This window comes from Leptidea sinapis, chromosome 33 (genome assembly GCF_905404315.1).
Source record: "Leptidea sinapis chromosome 33, ilLepSina1.1, whole genome shotgun sequence".
Taxonomy (NCBI): domain Eukaryota; kingdom Metazoa; phylum Arthropoda; class Insecta; order Lepidoptera; family Pieridae; genus Leptidea; species Leptidea sinapis.
Window position 1 is genome coordinate 2104867 of NC_066297.1, and position 16982 is coordinate 2121848.

The following is a 16982-nucleotide window of genomic DNA, read 5'->3' on the forward strand; positions in this document are numbered from 1 at the left end:
GTGCTTTCTTGACACACCTGTTGTTGCAAATGTCCATGGGTGGTTGCCTCACCTCTACCCATCCCGTGAGCCTCTTGCCCGTTTGCCCCCTCTCATATAAAAAAAACATGTTTTGTTTCTTACCAAATTTTTCAACATAAGGTTGTAGGTTATATAGGTTATCCGCCTTCTGCAACTTGATGACTACAGTACTCCTATTTAACCTCTGTGTTACTACATAAAAGTTAAACATGTGTTCAACACTTGTTTTAAAATAGGTTCTATTAAAAATATGTGACTTTCTGCTGTTTAGCGTTGAACAATCTTTAGACATTGCTTATATTTAAACACGAGCTGAACCTTGTCTAAGGTGTGTCTAACAGATGGATCATATTTCTAAGGAAGATTTAGATTATATGATGACAGATAGATGACAGCTGTCAAAAATTGTGTTCCGTTCATTTAATTTTAACTGTACGCCTCAGTTTATATTGTGCTTACAGATATTTAAGATAAACACCAATTTAGACGTTGTTATATATAACAACGTCTAAATGGTGGCCAATGGTGGCCACCTAATAAAATGGCTGACATTGTTATAGTTAGGTCACTGTCTAACAAAACACGTATCTAACCCATGTTTAAATTATTTTTATGTAATAACACAGATAAGGTTGTAATAAGTAGATTTAAATGTTTAACTTTATTGCAATAAATTTATATAGTCTACAAATATTAATTATGCTTACTTAATTCAACAGTAATTCACCATCATCATCCAGAGAAGAGCCTCCCCCTTACTCACTACCGGAACATTCTATACTAAAATCACATCTAATACGGTCAGAGCGAACATTGAAACCTATACAACAGTGGACAATATCAAAGAAAGACATTGGGGATTATCATGAGGAGGTTTTGTATACAAATGAGAATTTACCAGCAAATGTTAGGTTGGAAACACAAGATATTAATTATGGCCCAGGTAAGTCAGGCTCACAACAAATGTTAATGAATATACATCCAAGATATTAAAAGGCATTTATTTTGTCATTGCTATTGCTATAAAATAATCATAATCCAGTCCCAGGCTGTTGGATCACTTAGATATTCAGCTGTGGAGTAGTAGGATTTACGATATAGCCATTTTAATGCCTGAGAACAGTGGCTGGGACTTTATTATAAAAGTGTATACATTTAACCTTAAAGCTATTATGTATCTTATGAAGCCTACTAGAACTAGTTACAAGCAATCCCTTATTTCTAGTGCTATTGCTCGAATTATCGGGGATCCAATGCTCTGTGGATGGCTGGATCACATGGCTCTGCCTAGAGACATCACTTCACTGTGTGTCTTCTACGGCATTTATCACAGGGAGAATTCCAAAGAGTTGTTTCACCTGATTCCTCTTTTGCATGATGTGCCACAAATTAGGTTTCATCCACATCATCTGGATGTGTGTGGTCCTCCACAGTGCATTTTTCAAAGAACTTCCACATACTTCGAAGCTGTGGAATGATCTTCGTTGTGCTGTGTTTCCGGGAAGATACAACATGGGTACCAACATGGGGTTTAAAAAAGCGTGTACACCTTCCTTAAAGGCCGGCAACGCTCCTGTGGTTCCTCTGGTGTTGCAATAGAATGTTGGCAGCAGTGATCACTTAACAGTAGGTGATTTCGTTTGCCCTCCTTTTCCATAAAAAAAGTATTTTCTGAGAATAGCAGAAACATGCATACATTTTGTTGAATCTATATAGATTTTTTTAAATCTGTTATGTAGAAACATCTATCAGTTACAGTTTTTAGGGTTCTATGTCAGAAAGGGTATATTGCTGATATTTTCACACTGATTTGATGTTACTGCTCTAACAAATAATAGTAAAAACCATAATTGACTATTATATAGTGGCCACCATGCAAATAGAAAATTTATGTTTTTTTCACAAGAGTGAAAAGTCTTATTATTTTTTACGACGGTATATGTAATTCACAATCGCAATTGACCGATTTTTATATGTACAGCTCCTGTTTTAGTATAATGTTTGCAGGTATGTATTCAGCGGAAGATATCCAACAAGACTATCAGTATTCGGAGACGGCCAAGCCCGGCTCGTATCAACAGTATGGCATACAGCCCGCTACGGAAGTAGCGTATGACACTTATAGATACGCCGATGTTGTGCCCACACATCAGGTTTGTTCTCACTTGCTTTATATAAACACCTTTTTAATAAATTTTGTACCACAGGTGCACAGATAACCAGCTAGAAATATTTTTCGCATTGTTTAGTTAGAGAAGGTATCTAAGTCTAAATGGGTTCACGAGTCTTGTTTAGTTCCCTCTTTTACCAAAGCATAGTGCTTTTACCAAAAATTACTCATAACTTCAGCTATTAAAAACATTGCGAGTTGTAACATGACAGGTTTACGTAATACACGCATAGATGGCGCTACACTAAATAGCTTCAAATTAAGAACGCGCTATGTGAGATTGGTGCCGTTAGTCCACTACATACTTTAATGGAGCTTCAGTAAGTTTAAATGCCTAGCTACGGCAAGAACTTCAAACCGAAACATAATAAGTATTTTTTCAGAGTAATCTACACAACGTGTAGAACTCTTATAAACTATTAAAATTGTATTTACTTAAGTAGTACAATCTACAGAACTACAGAGGACTTGTACTTGCCCGGACATTGAAATTTGTAACGCGAAATTAAGGAGCGCTGATACGGTCTAGACTAAAGTTGAGACGTACTAGTTAAAATGCAATACTAGGTATTAACGATGGGTCAATGAAACGTTAACGTAGATTAACGTGTATCAACTAGTTAATTCGTCAACGAGTTAACGTACTACTATTATCAACTTCAACCTTCGTAAACGTAAGCAAAAACAACTCGGGCATGTCCCTCGAACATAATGCGGATTATCAAATATAATTACGCTCCCAGTATTTTTGAAACTTAGTCTAGGTTATAAACAAATATTTTAACAATAAAAACTTTAAATGTCACATTTATTGCAGACTGTATTGTAAATATCTCATTTGACTGCGCCCTAACATTGAAATTATTTCTTTGTTTTCTCGACATTTGTTGTATATAATTTTATCATGCTTTTGATTGATGACCAATAACGTTTATTACTTTTCAGTATAACATTAAAATACATAGGTCTTGTAAAATGTGTTTGTTATTTTTTTTTTCTTATACCCTGAAACAATAGCGTTGTCCATTATAATAGTTAAAAGAAGCTCTCATATTTAGTTATCAATAACCAAACTCGGTCGTCTTCCAAGCTTATAAAAGAGACCCAATAATGATCCATTAATATTTCTCAGAACTAGCAATAATTTATTCAACTTGTCAAGTGCGTGCGGTATCAAGTTTCAAGAGCTCCGCGTCGCAAGTGTGCCATAAACGTCACGCGGGGGTCGCTAGCTCGCTAGTCATCGTCCAAACATAGTATTTCTAAAATTGTTACCCACAAAAATTTGTGGATAACAAAAAAAAAAATATATAGTAGGGCCGAAATAGGTACCTACCTACTTTATTTCAAGAAATTTTTGCTACTTTGCCTCTACTAATAAATTATTATTTTTAAAGAATGTCTCGTAGCTTTTTTTTTTAATTTTAATTACAAATTACAATTATGTAACTCAGCTTTCACTATAGAATAAAATATGCGCTCTGTATACGCGGATGTTGCCGGAATTGAGAGAATTAATGATATTATTTTTAAAATATTTGCGAAATTGTATCATTTAGAACTAATAGTTGCCATTCTTCAACTGTAGTAGTGTCTAGTAGTACCACTGCTACTATTAACACTGTTATTCATAATATTAGAAATAGAAAATATTCAACTTTAATTCCTCAATAACTTGGCTTTTGTGTAAAGAAATTTAGTAGTTTCACCTGCTATCTACTTTTTCAGAAAAATAGTAGTCGGACCTCTAATACAGTGGGATACTATATTATATCGTAGGGTTGGCAACTCTAGCTATAAACTAAGCTTAAAAATTAGACCATCCAAGTGATACCTGGAAATGTAAACATTAAAATATCTTTAAAGAATTTTAATAAACAAGATGACTTGCAATTGAAAATACCATTAGGAATCAGTGAACATATTCCTGCGTGGATATTAATAGTTATTTGTTCAACAAGTGATCAAAGTTATTTGCTCTCGTGTGAAACATACAACTTTTTACCTCGACTAGCGAGAAAAGTGTTATAGGTTATAGTAAGAGAAACAATTAAGATAATATTTAACAATGTTTATTATAAATATCATTACTAGTATTTATTTTAAATATTAAGTAAATTTAGAAATCTAAATTTCGATGAGTAACACATAAATTTTTGTGACAATGACAACTGTCCGCTACGCTTTACACGCTATAAACTATACGCTAGGCTAAAATGAGTTTCGGAACGCACCGGATCGCATTGTTTAGTTTTTTGACGCGGAGTAATTCCCGGATGTATGGTCACGTGGGGTTAGAAATTTAAATGACTTTGCCTCACGCCCGCAGCAACAAGCGTTTTTTCTGCGAGGTTTCACGTAGCAATAGCGCCCTTTTCGTGCTGGAGAGGTGAAAAAATAATTAATGCCGTATTGTATGTGAGAAGGTACCTAAGTCTAAATGGGTTAACGAGTCTTGAATTAGTTCTCACTTTTACCAAAGCATATATAATAGTGCTTTTATCAAAAATTACTCATAACATCAGCTATAAGAACATTGCGAGTTGTAACATGACAGTTTTACGTAATACACGCATAGATGGCGCTACACTAAATAGCTTCAAATTAAGAACGCGCTATGTAAGATTGGTGCCGTTAGTCGACTACATACTTTAATGAAGCTTCAGTAAGTTTAAATGCCTAGCTACGGCAAGAACTTCAAACCGAAACATAATAGTATTTTTTTCAGAGTAATCTACACAATGTGGAGAACTCTTATAAACAATTAAAATTGTATGATGTATCTACTAAAGATGTGTTAGTGAATGTTTTCAAATTAATTTAACTGTTTTTTGTCAATGGTCAGCAGGCTGAAAAAACTGTTAAATCGTCAACGGGTTTTGAAAAATCGGTTAATGCATTTATTAATAATTTAGGTTTTTATTTCGTCAATATAATATCAAGTCAACGTTTTCGTTCGCATATTCGTCAACTGTTTTGAATTAAGCTGTTTTAGTGAATTTATTAGCTTATTATGTTCATATTACGGGTTTTTTCGTTGAAGAAAAACAGTTAATTCGTTAACGAATATAAAACTGTTAATAATAACAGTTTATTGATTTAACGACCACCTCTAATCTACATTGACTTTGAAACGGGAAAGGAGCGCTCGCTCCGATGTAGTACAATCGATGTAATGTTTAATGTACTAGACCGATCTAGATTTGAGACTTGTGACGTACTAGCCAAAATGCAATACTAGGTATGAGTTATGACCACGGAACAGAAAAAACTAGTGAAAATCGAAGTGGCATATGAGCGTTATCCTGTCGCCATTCTGTATAAGTGTACTTACTCGAGGCTCAAGTGAGATTAGTCATTAATTGATGAGAAGCATAATTATCTTTTTAAAAAATAGTGCCATATTTTTTATTGTAGAAATCATAGCCATTATAAAAATACGTCCAACGAAGGGATTTCCTATCATCGGTAATCATAATTTTCCCATTTAAATACAGTTAATATATTTTTTTGTATTGTGCGAAATATACAATTAAAAATGAACAATAATAATACTACGACGTGTGGTTCATTTACCTTTACGTTTAATTGATGTAACTTATGTTAGAATAATTAATGTACAATAAAAATATCTTTCTACTCAACAAGTGCATGCATGTACATATCGATATAATTTTATCGACATAAATATAAATTTTATCTTTATAATTTGTATTCAAGTATTGCACTTTAACAACACATGATGTGGTTAATAAAGAAATTACAACCATTTCCTTGATATAAGCCGTTCAATAGAATAAAGAATATAGAATGACATCACTTATATTATTTATGAAAATAAGGGATGAGACGAGCAGGACGTTCAGCTGATGGTAATTGATACGCCCTACCCATAACAATGCAGTGCCGCTCAGGATTCTTGAAAAACCCTAATATTCTGAGCGGCACTACAATTGCGCTCGTCACCTTGAGGCATAAGATGTTAAGTCTCATTTGCCCAGTAATTTCACTAGCTACGGCGCCGGTCTGACTAAAACACAGTCATGTTTACACATTACTGCTTCACGGCAGAAATAGGCGCCGTTGTGGTACCCATAACCTAACCCGCTTACTCTGCAAAGGAGCCTCCCACTTACAATTATCTCTCACTCGGAAGGGTGGGCCTTCTATTCTATTCTTCCCACTGTGGCTTCTGTGGAAGGTATACCACAAGTTAGCCGATGTCACCTTACAGTAGACCACCAAGCTTAGAGTAATTTGCATTCTAATTTTTATAGGTAATAAGGATTATTATTTTATTTTCTTATTTCATACCTGAAACAAATATACATGCTGTTAGTACAAAGTACATACACAAATATAATTACATAAATTATTAAATATAAGTACTTAATGGTATTTACAACTTAATCTTTAATATATTTACAAAAAATATTTACAAAAGGAGTGAAAATTAGGGAGAGGAGACATTTAAAGGACGTTGGGCGGGCAACTTTAGCAGACCGTATAAAATTGTACAAAGAAGGTTGCATTAAAATACATGATCCACGTTTCCTTCATCTTGGCCACCTTCACAAAGGGAAGTGACACTAATCCTAAGTTTAGCTAAAACTACTTTAACTTACTGGAGTACTACTCTTACTATTTATTTTAATTTTGAATCGCAATAATTGTTTCAGAATGCAACATACAGTACGGCGAGTGGCCAGACTCAAAACGGTGTGTACGCGCACACGATACAGACGCACGCACACACACAACTACCATCGTACGACGCGGCGATAGCACACCAATACACCGCCAACTTTGTGAGTACACGTAGACAGATGAACACTAACTAACAATTATTGTGATATGACACTGTTCAGCTTCAATAACTTTAAGTGTTTTATACAAATAGTGACTCAACTCGGACACTAGAAGGAACAACGACAGGTTGCGGTAATGAAGGAGAGCAGCATCCCCCTCCTACTTGCGTCATACCGATTCGTTCCGTTGCAAATCGGTACTTGTATTTACGTACCCGAAACAAGTTGCATGCTTTTTATGTTCTCGTGCCAGAATACGATTTTGAAGGAACAACGATAGGTTGCGGTAATGAAGGAGAGCAGCATCCTCCTCCTACTTGCGTCATACCGATTCGTTCCGTTGCAAATCGGTACTTGTATTTACGTACCCGAAACAAGTTGCATGCTTTTTATGTTCTCGTGCCAGAATACGATTTTGCTACTAACGTACCTTTTTCTTAAGAAATGCATGCCACTTATGCTGTAAATAAGTGTATAACCCTTGCACATTTTAAGTGACTTATCATCGAGACGATATTGTTGGTATCTAGTGGTAAAATAAAGGTGTAGACCCACTACTAATATTTATTACAGTCAAACTTGTCTGGTTGTGACCCTCCATTTGTTTACGGTTTTAACATACTTTTTCTTGTTTGTTCATGGTACATATGACCTGGCTCTTTTAAATAATTTTTCTTATGAGAAATAGCGACGAGACCAGTTAGAAGACCTGATTATAAGTGATACGCCCCGCCCATTATAACATTTTAGTGCTGCTCAGAATTGCAATTGCTGAACACAACAAACAAACTTGCAAACAAGAACAAGGGGTCATTAGCGCAGTAATTTCACTAGCTCTACGCTCCCTTGAAATCAAAACAATAACGTTTGCATATTACTGCTTTCCGCCAGAAAAAGGCGCCGCTGTGATACCCACCTAGCCGGGATCCTGAACTAAGAATTCTTTCACTGGTTCGCTGATTCACTACCGTTAATAAGCGTAGGAACCGACATCCGTGTGTGAATGGCCAGACATAGCATTTGAAGGCATTCTGTGCATTAAGTCACAGGCTCCGGTCAGGTTACTCACAGTATAAAGTTCAAATTCACTGGAGTAGTGATAGCCTAAGAAAAGCACGTTTATTGCATCTTGCGTGGGCACGTTGCTGAGTCATGCACTACTTGACTTTGGCTTATTTTGTTTTCACTTAGTAACATCGTTAATACAATTATACCGTACAATACTTAACGTAAATATCAAGTCAAAAAAATTAAAAATACATATCTTTGTAATAGTTCAAGATCACACTGCTCAATTCTGCAGGTATCTGTTTTTTTGATAAAATTAATATAAGAGTAGCAGAAACATGCAAACATTTTGAAAACAAAAGTAAACAGTAAGTATAAAACTTAAATTTTGTATTTAAATTTAAATAAAATACATGACTGAAAATAATTATTAACAATACTATACCTGTTCACCACCTGGAAACAGTTTTTTTTTTTCAATTCATTACATAATTCTCTTTAAAATAACGTAAAATTGATTAAAAAAACATATACTTTGTTGCAGTTTATATCAGGAAATTAAATAAACTAAAATTATTTACAGTTAATTACGGCCAAATTTTTTACAGTAAACAACCAACCTATCGCTAATACATTTCTTAACATTTATTTAGTTTTATCAAACAAACACATACCTGCAGAATCAAGCAGTGGGATCTTAGGCTATAAAGACACGAAAAATTTAATCTGTGTAGCCGTATAATGATTTGCACAGATCTCAATGTTTCAATACATTTTCATCATCGTATTGTTTCGTTTATTTAAATCTCCATATCCTTACAGGTGATAGAAGAACAGAAACCTTCCCAGACATCGACGCCTGTGCGGCGGTCGGAACGCGCCGTCAGACGCCGGGTGTCCAGTACGTACGAGTACGAGGACGGCGACTTGTACGTGGATGAGCCAGCGCCCTCACGCCGTCGCCCCGCCAAACACAGACACACACAGAGACAGAATAGCGGTGAGGGTTGTAAACGTTATGATTAAGTACCTGGGTGGGCGACCGAGCCGTGTTCGGATTTTTAAGAAGGTACTAAACTTGAACAAAAATGAAAAACTAGTACGACATCTGGTTTCGAACCTCAGTATCTGAGCTATTATAGTCTTGTATGTAGTGGCGAAATTTACGTATTTATTCAAATTTATCGTAGCAGTTACTCATTAAAACACTACATTTTTTAAAATTGAAACTTAGCTAGATCGATTTCTCGCCCCTGAAACTACCTGTATACTTCATTGCAGCCGTTTCGAAGATTCGGATTATATATATATTTATATTTTATATACAAGAATTGCTCGTTTAAAGATATAAGCTCCAACAGTAATTGTAAATTTTAATCACCAGATATGTTTTAATCACTCGTTATCGTTTATTATTCGAGATACTTGCGCACACGCCGGCCGTCTGACCAATAATAAAAGAGGTTGTAAATACTACGTAATAAGAGGCGGGACTGCCTGAGTAAAAATTGAAATTTAGTTTAGTATAAAGCGTGCAAAAAGATTTGACATCAGTTTGAAATAGTTATTACAATATGGCGACGAAGTATAATCCGGCTAAGTTTGAAAGCGAATAATTGCTTAAAAGGTAGTGGATTTCGGCTATCCCAGTATTGTTACAAGATTGTTTAGCCGTCACCTGTCAATCTGTCTGCTGACTGCACGTCTCAAGGCACAAATACCGAATTAACCATGCTTAATTTTCATGTTTGATTTTATAATCATTAATTGCACCCGATTGGAACTTGGATGTGGAAGTTTTTTTATTTCCAAATTGTATATCTAATAATTGAATATAATCAAAAATGTTATATTACCTATACTACACAATTGTTTTCAACAATTAATTGCCGTTTTCATAATGACGAGATTGTTAATTCTGTAGCGTCAAACACCGCGAACTACCGAGTGAGCCGGCCTGCGCCTGTCAACGGCATCGAGTCGCTCATACAAGCGTCTGTGCTGGCTGAAGAGGAGCAACCCGTCACGGAGACGTAAGTATACTACACAAATTAAATTTATCAACTCGCGACCTCTCGCATTCCGTGCGCGTGATCTTCCACTGAGCCAACCGTTCGAGTCGTCACTCAAAACATGCAAGTTTTGTCAACGATAGATGTATCGTTTCGAAATCTTGTATGTTTTGTTCAACTCTCAGGTTGTGGCTTCATATACCTCCTCCTCCTCGCGTCGTTTCCCTGATTACTGAGGGTCGTGACTCCCCCGCTGCATCAGTTTCTCCCGTACGATTTCCCTCCATCTGCTGCGATCCTTAGCTTCATTGCGGCATTGTGGAAGTTGATGTTCAGAGAAGATTGTATTTGGTCCGACCATCTCCTGGGACTGCGTCCTCTGGGACGTTTGACATCTACCTTGTCTGTCACCATCAGCTGTTCAAGATTGTGACCCTCCTTACGAGCAATATGTCCGAAGAATTCAAGCAGCCTACGAAGGCATATAATGGAAAGTCTGGTTTGTAGATCTACAGGATCTGTTTAATTAATCCCAGAAGTGAATGTTGCCACTTTATGAAAAAATATTTCAAGTCGTAATTATGTTGTCAAATACACTAACATACAATACACGTGTTTGCGTGTTTGACGTTTATGTATTATTTTCTTACACTACACCTGGAAATATGCCTTAGTATTGATGTTCTCTTCATGACATCTTGGTTGGACTACAGAACGTTACTTTTACGTACAAATGTGCGGCCGGAAAAGTAAAGAAAAGAAATAAATCTACTATTGTGATAAACTACTAATTACAATTTACATACACACTCTAATGTAGGCCTAATATATTCTTGAGCTCTTCATATTCCTATAGATTTGTATTAACATAAATTTAAACTGAACCATAACAGTTGGGAACTGTACTCTCGAAATTGTTGTCGAGCACGTCTACCTCGGACAAATAATCCAGTTGGGCAGGTCCAATTTCGGGAAGAGGTGACTTGGTCACTTGTCGAATCCGACTCGGACGGGCAGCGGTCGGGACGCTTCGTAAAATCTTCTCGTCCAAAATATCACAGTGTCTGAAGGCGAAGGTTTTTATCCAGTGTGTGTTGCCAGTGATGACATATGGAACGCAGACTACAGAACTACGGGCCTTATTAGGAAGCTCATGGTCACTCAGCGGGCAATGGAGAGGGCTATGCTTGGAGTTTACGTGCGAGATTGAATCAGAAATGAGATCCGTAGGAGAACCAAATTACCAAAGTCACCGTCTGATGATTGCGATAAATGATTGCGAAACTGAAGTGGCAGTGGGCAGGGCACATAGCTCGACGGACAAATGGCCGTTGGGGCAGTAAAGTCCTCGAAAGGCAACCACGTACCGTAAGACGCAGTGTTGGTAGGCCCACATAAGATGGACCGACGATCAGGTCAAGATCGCCAAGTTAGTTTGATTGCAAAAGTAAGTACATAATTGTTATGTTTTCTTTTCTAAGTGTTTTAGTATTCTTATTTTTAAGTAGGGCCACTGAGGACCCTTTGCAAAATGTGCTGGAGTATAGACATTAAGGCAATTTATAATATTACTAGTAATTGCCCGTTGCAACTAAAGGTTTTATCTTAATAAAATGTTTAATATGAGAATTGTTATTAACAGAGAGAGTTGTCATACTGAAACATGCAGGGCTAGCCTGTCAGCCGTTAAGTTGGCATAGCGACATTCCATTCTGCACGGACGCACGCCAAGAAAGGGAAGATATTAGTAGGATTTGGACCACAAAAACCAAGAAAAGCATTAAAACTTTTTTCTCAAAGCGCCATTTGTTTCTGAAGCGGTGGTAGTGTTGAAAAAAAGAAATCAAAAATAATTGTAATGGAATCAATTTTAACAAATATGTAATATATGAATGTTGTATACAGCGAAGACGCAGCTGTGGCCGGCATGCTCAGCATCAGCGAACGGTACGAGGCGCAGGCGCCGCGCCTCAGCTTCAGCCCCACAGAAGAGGATCAGGTCTTGAGGATCGCCACCCCTCCTCCTGTCTCCAGGTATAAACTCAACAGATACGATAGCAGTAATTATTCTTCACCGCGCGCAGCCATTGCTCGAGTCTGGTTTTATCAAACTTTAAGCTGTCGCCTGATTAGATATCTTTCGCTTTAGATCATATTTTATGTCTGGACCATAGGTTCTCAACGTGGGCGATAATGCCCCCTTGTGGGCGTTTGAGACTTTTGGGGGGGGCAGTAGAAGACCCAGAGAAAATTAGGGGGCATTGAGATGGCGCAGATGGGGCGTGGTTAGATTAAAAAATATAGTCTTAAAAGGCAAAAAAATACACGAAAATACTCTAGAAAAAAACATATTCTCAAAGTGGGCGGTGAGCAAAATAAGGTTGAGAAACTATGGTCTAGACTGTGACGGCTGTGAAAACAGCGAAAAAAATAGAGGTTGACAGTTAACCCTTCCATGTTCTCTCATGATGTTCTTCTCCTTGCATTTTTTCTTTTATATGCTTTTTATATGACAATAAGGGACGAGACGAGCAGGACGTTCAGCTGATGGTAATTACAATGCAATGATTCTCTCCAATGGTACAATACAGAGTATATCAGTATTCTTGAAAAAACCAAAAAATTATGGGCGGCACCACAATTGCGCTCGTCACCATGAGACAAGATGTTAAGTCTCATTTGCCCAGTAAGTTCAATACGACGCCCTTCTGACTGAAACACAATATCGCTCACACATTACTGATTCACGGCCGAAATAGGCGCCGTTGTGGTACCATTATCTAGGCGGCATCCTGTGCAAAGCCCCCACTCATTAAAATAATACATAACAGCAGTTATATAAATGTAATTATTAATTGGGATATCTTACGGCGCTCCATGACTTTGCTAGCGCGTGTTAACATATGTTATGTAATCAATATAATAATAATTCTGACATTTATATTTTACTTACTAGTAGTACAACCAGCGTAAGCAAACGAGCGCGAAAAGTAGCGGTGATCAGCGCCGTTGAAGATTATGATGACGAAGAGGATGTCATCAAGGAGGTGCATAGAGATGAGGAATATGGTGAGTATTCCCGAGTATGGAAGAGAAGGAAAAATTAGTGTTCCCTTCATTGAAACTTCTTTATCGGCGTATAAGATAAATTTTATAGCAAATCGTTACGATTTTCGGTTACGAGCCATCTTGTTTTTATTTTAAGTGCCACTTTAACGTTTATTAAAGTCGCACTTTTCTATAGACGTAGTAGAAGACACACCCTTTTTAATCTATATATAGCTATCTTATGTCGTATTGAGTATGACTGTCTCTCTTAATCGTTCTATCTCTCTCTGGTGATGTTTTTTTGCGATTGAGTTTTCTGTGGCAATAGTAAAATCAATCACGTCGGGACACAAAGTATCGTTCATGATGTTAATGATTCATGTTTGGAAATGCTATCATCATGGACATCTCGTGCGCGTAAGGGATAAGATCGGAAGTTATTTTCTACTGTTTTTTACAAATAAATAAAGTCGATGTTATGACCTTTTTGTGCATTAAAAACATTTTATTATTACCACAATTATAACTCAAACTCAAATTTCTGGATGATTCTACTGCTTCCGAATATGTTTGAATGGTAGATTCATTCACTTGAATGATAGATTCATTACCTTAAATGATAGATTCATTCACTTGAATGGTAGATTTATTCACTTGAACGATAGATTCATTCACTTGTATGATTGTATTGACGATTCAATGGGTTGGTCATTGGTTTACAGAAACTAATTAATTAACTTATAAAATATTGTCTTATTTATAAACTTTGCAGTGTATCCGTCACTGGAGATGAGTTCGGATGATGACGAGGAGTGGAAGTCGCCGCGGAGACACAGGAGCTCGCGGACCAAGAGCGACAAGGCTAAGAGTGAAAAGTAAGTTGTGTGTTGTTGGTCTATTTTATTTTAGTTCTTTACTTTAAAAATTACATTACAATACTATCGTATTTGGGCATGCGAAAACGCAGGTGCTATGAGAAATATTGTAGGAAACTCTTTAAAGCCTTTTTCAAATAGACAGTTAACCAAAGCTTTTTCATTTTGTTATGTATAGTATCGCTTGAATTTAGTCACTTATAAAAGCGAAAGCAAACCGAATACGTGGCGAACTGAAAGACGTGTCACGCTAGGGCAAAACACCCAAAATCCAAAGACGAGCGCGCGAAGTGAGGCGTGAGCGAGACAGATGTATTAGCTGACTTTGAATGCATGACGTCAAATAGAGAGCGAATGAGAGACGCGAAGCAAGAGCGAAGCGCGACGGTTGTGTTTATTTAAAAAACTTGACACGAGTGGTGTCCTGCAATGCTCGCTTTCGGCGTGCTGTGCTTACCTGTATTTTGACATTTCCGGTTCGGTTTGCATTCTCCATGCTTTTAGTTCGGTTCACATCTATGTTTGACAATATCTTTAGTAAGTACCTAGTAATTTGTTATGTTTTTGAAGTGATAACCCCCACTTCTAAGATTAATACATAAATAGAATTTGAAATCAAAATTTTATGAACGATGCGCGATTCGAACCCACGACCTCTCGCGTTCCGTGCGAATGCTCTGCCAACTGAGCTAACCGTTCGAGTGACGTATCGTCATAAAATCTTATATGCTTTGTTCAAGTCTCAGGTTGGGGCTTCATCTACTAAAGCTAATGTGGATCATTTACAGTTGATACCCTGCTCTACCCCAATATTCGCATTTTAGGAAATGGACTTGATTGTAAATCTAAACAATTTGTATATAGAGTTTTGTTTTCAAATTTTATTTGTGTAGTTAATTTTTCACATATAACACTATATTCTGCGATTTTAATTAACCTTTATAAATGTATGTAGTACTATGTACTAATGAGCAATATTACTACTGCAGGGACGAGTCGTGGTCGCCGCGCGCGCGGGTCGGTCGCCTGGTGCCGCGCCTGCGCGGGCCGGCCCGCAGCTCCGTGCGGCGCGAGTGTGTCCGCGCCGCACTGCACGCCGCCGCGCAGACCCGGCACCCGCCCGTGTCCGCGCCCGCCGTCGACCCGCGGCACCCGCAGGTACTTAGCCCATGTCCCACACTTTTATATGGAAAAGAAAGCTTCCCCGGGGCATAAAATCGAATAGGGAATTCGCAGTCGTAAGCGGCGACTTAGGCCATTTACCAGTGTGAGGCTCGTTTGCACGGGGTGCCGGCTAGATTACGGTTCCACAACGGCGCCTTTTTCTGCCGTGAAGCAGTTTTGTAAGCATTAGTGTGTTTCGGTCTGAAGGGCGCCGTAGCCATTCAGGGCAAATCAACATAACCAGGGAGCGTACATTTCATGCCCGTTTCGTCATAATGAACACACAGGATGTTTCAAAAAACGTAGAGACAAAAAAAAATTGTGTGCGTACAAAGTACACAAGTCAAAAGTGAAACAAGCATTGTGCATAAAGTACTAAGCTGCGTCCCTCAATTGCGCCATATCTTTTCACTCCATCTACATAGTCAACACTAACTGGCAACGTAGTTGATTATACATGACATTTATATTATAAAAATTGTAATTATTAAGTAAAATTTCATGTATAATTGTTATTTATTCCCAATAAAATAAAATAAAACACACTTCCTCGAAATGTTTTGGCGCACGGTACATTACATACGCGCCGCGTGTCTTCACAGATTCACTCCAAACAGACCATCTTCATGAAAACTTTTTATATTGCAAACATTTTTAGCTAATTTAAGCGATATTTATTAGTGAGATGACAGTCCCTATACGTGTAGCGCCACGCTCTATGTAACACTATAAATATAATATATAACTGAAAAGATAACATTTAACTTTACATAATTTTAAATATAATAACGAAACACTTTTACACAAATTATCTCGCTCCAAAATAGGCATAGCCTGTACTATTGGTACATAACAACAATATATTTAATACAATATACTTACTTGAACATAAGTACATATAAACATCTATAAATCGGAAACAAACATACGTATCCATCATAATATAAATTGCAACTATGGGGGTTCAAACCCGGAACCTCTAACTTATTAGGCAGGGTCACTAACCACTGCGCTATATGGGTCGTCAGAAGTTGACGAGGATATGGAGGGACAGGAATATCATCAAAGCTACTAAAGTTAAGTGAGTAAGATCTCTAGTGTTTCCCATACTACTATATGGTGCCGAAACATGGACAGTCAAAGAACGAGAGAGACAAAGGATTGACGCACTAGAAATTTGGTGTTGGAGACGAATGCTACGAATATCTTGGACATAACGCTGCACAAACGTCTCGATACTTGAAGAGCTCAAGGTGAAAGAAAGGCTTTCATCTATAGTCAGAGCCCGTATCCTCAGATACTTCGGACATATCACGTGACGTGGAGATCATGCCATAGAGAGACTTATTGTTCAGGGAAGGGTCAACGGCAGTAGGTCCAGAGGACGCTCCCCTATGCGCTGGACAGACCAGATCAAAGCCCTAACCAATACTCCCCTCAACACATGTGCCAGAGAAGCAACAGCCAGGGATAACTGCTCTGTCAAGAGTAATCCGACGAAGAAGAATATGGGTCGTCAATGTGATGTCAAATCAGACATTACATTCATCAGTAAGATACAGATATCACAATAATGGTTTTGTTTTTTCAGAGTGCGAAGCGCTCCGTGCTCGCAACAAAGAGTCGACGGCCCCCGCCGCCCGTACACACCCCAACAAATAGTAAGTGTAATCTCAAGCATTTTGTTCATATTTCCTACGCACTAACGACTACAGTACATAATGTTTGGAGAGAAATAGTCCAACAAAGCTAGAGATCCGATATTTTCATTGACATACTATGAACTTCACTTCAAGCCTTTACTAAAAGCCACCGCCTGCAACTTTATAAGGCGCAAATTCGGCCTCACATGGAGTACTGTTCTCACCTCTGGGCG

The 16982-nt window shown here is 37.6% G+C and overlaps 1 protein-coding gene across 1 annotated transcript in view; it reads left to right on the forward strand.

Annotated features, from left to right (window-relative positions):
* The window catches only part of LOC126974771 (lysine-specific demethylase 7 homolog), a 47052-nt gene that overhangs the window by 22015 nt on the left and 8055 nt on the right, over nt 1-16982 (forward strand). Inside the window, exons 13-22 of the mRNA XM_050822439.1 lie at nt 741-964; nt 2029-2174; nt 6871-6999; nt 8830-9007; nt 9932-10040; nt 11925-12053; nt 12976-13088; nt 13840-13942; nt 14932-15100; nt 16698-16767. Coding sequence (XP_050678396.1) covers nt 741-964; nt 2029-2174; nt 6871-6999; nt 8830-9007; nt 9932-10040; nt 11925-12053; nt 12976-13088; nt 13840-13942; nt 14932-15100; nt 16698-16767 — 1370 coding nt within the window. The remainder of the gene's footprint in view (nt 1-740; nt 965-2028; nt 2175-6870; nt 7000-8829; nt 9008-9931; nt 10041-11924; nt 12054-12975; nt 13089-13839; nt 13943-14931; nt 15101-16697; nt 16768-16982) is intronic.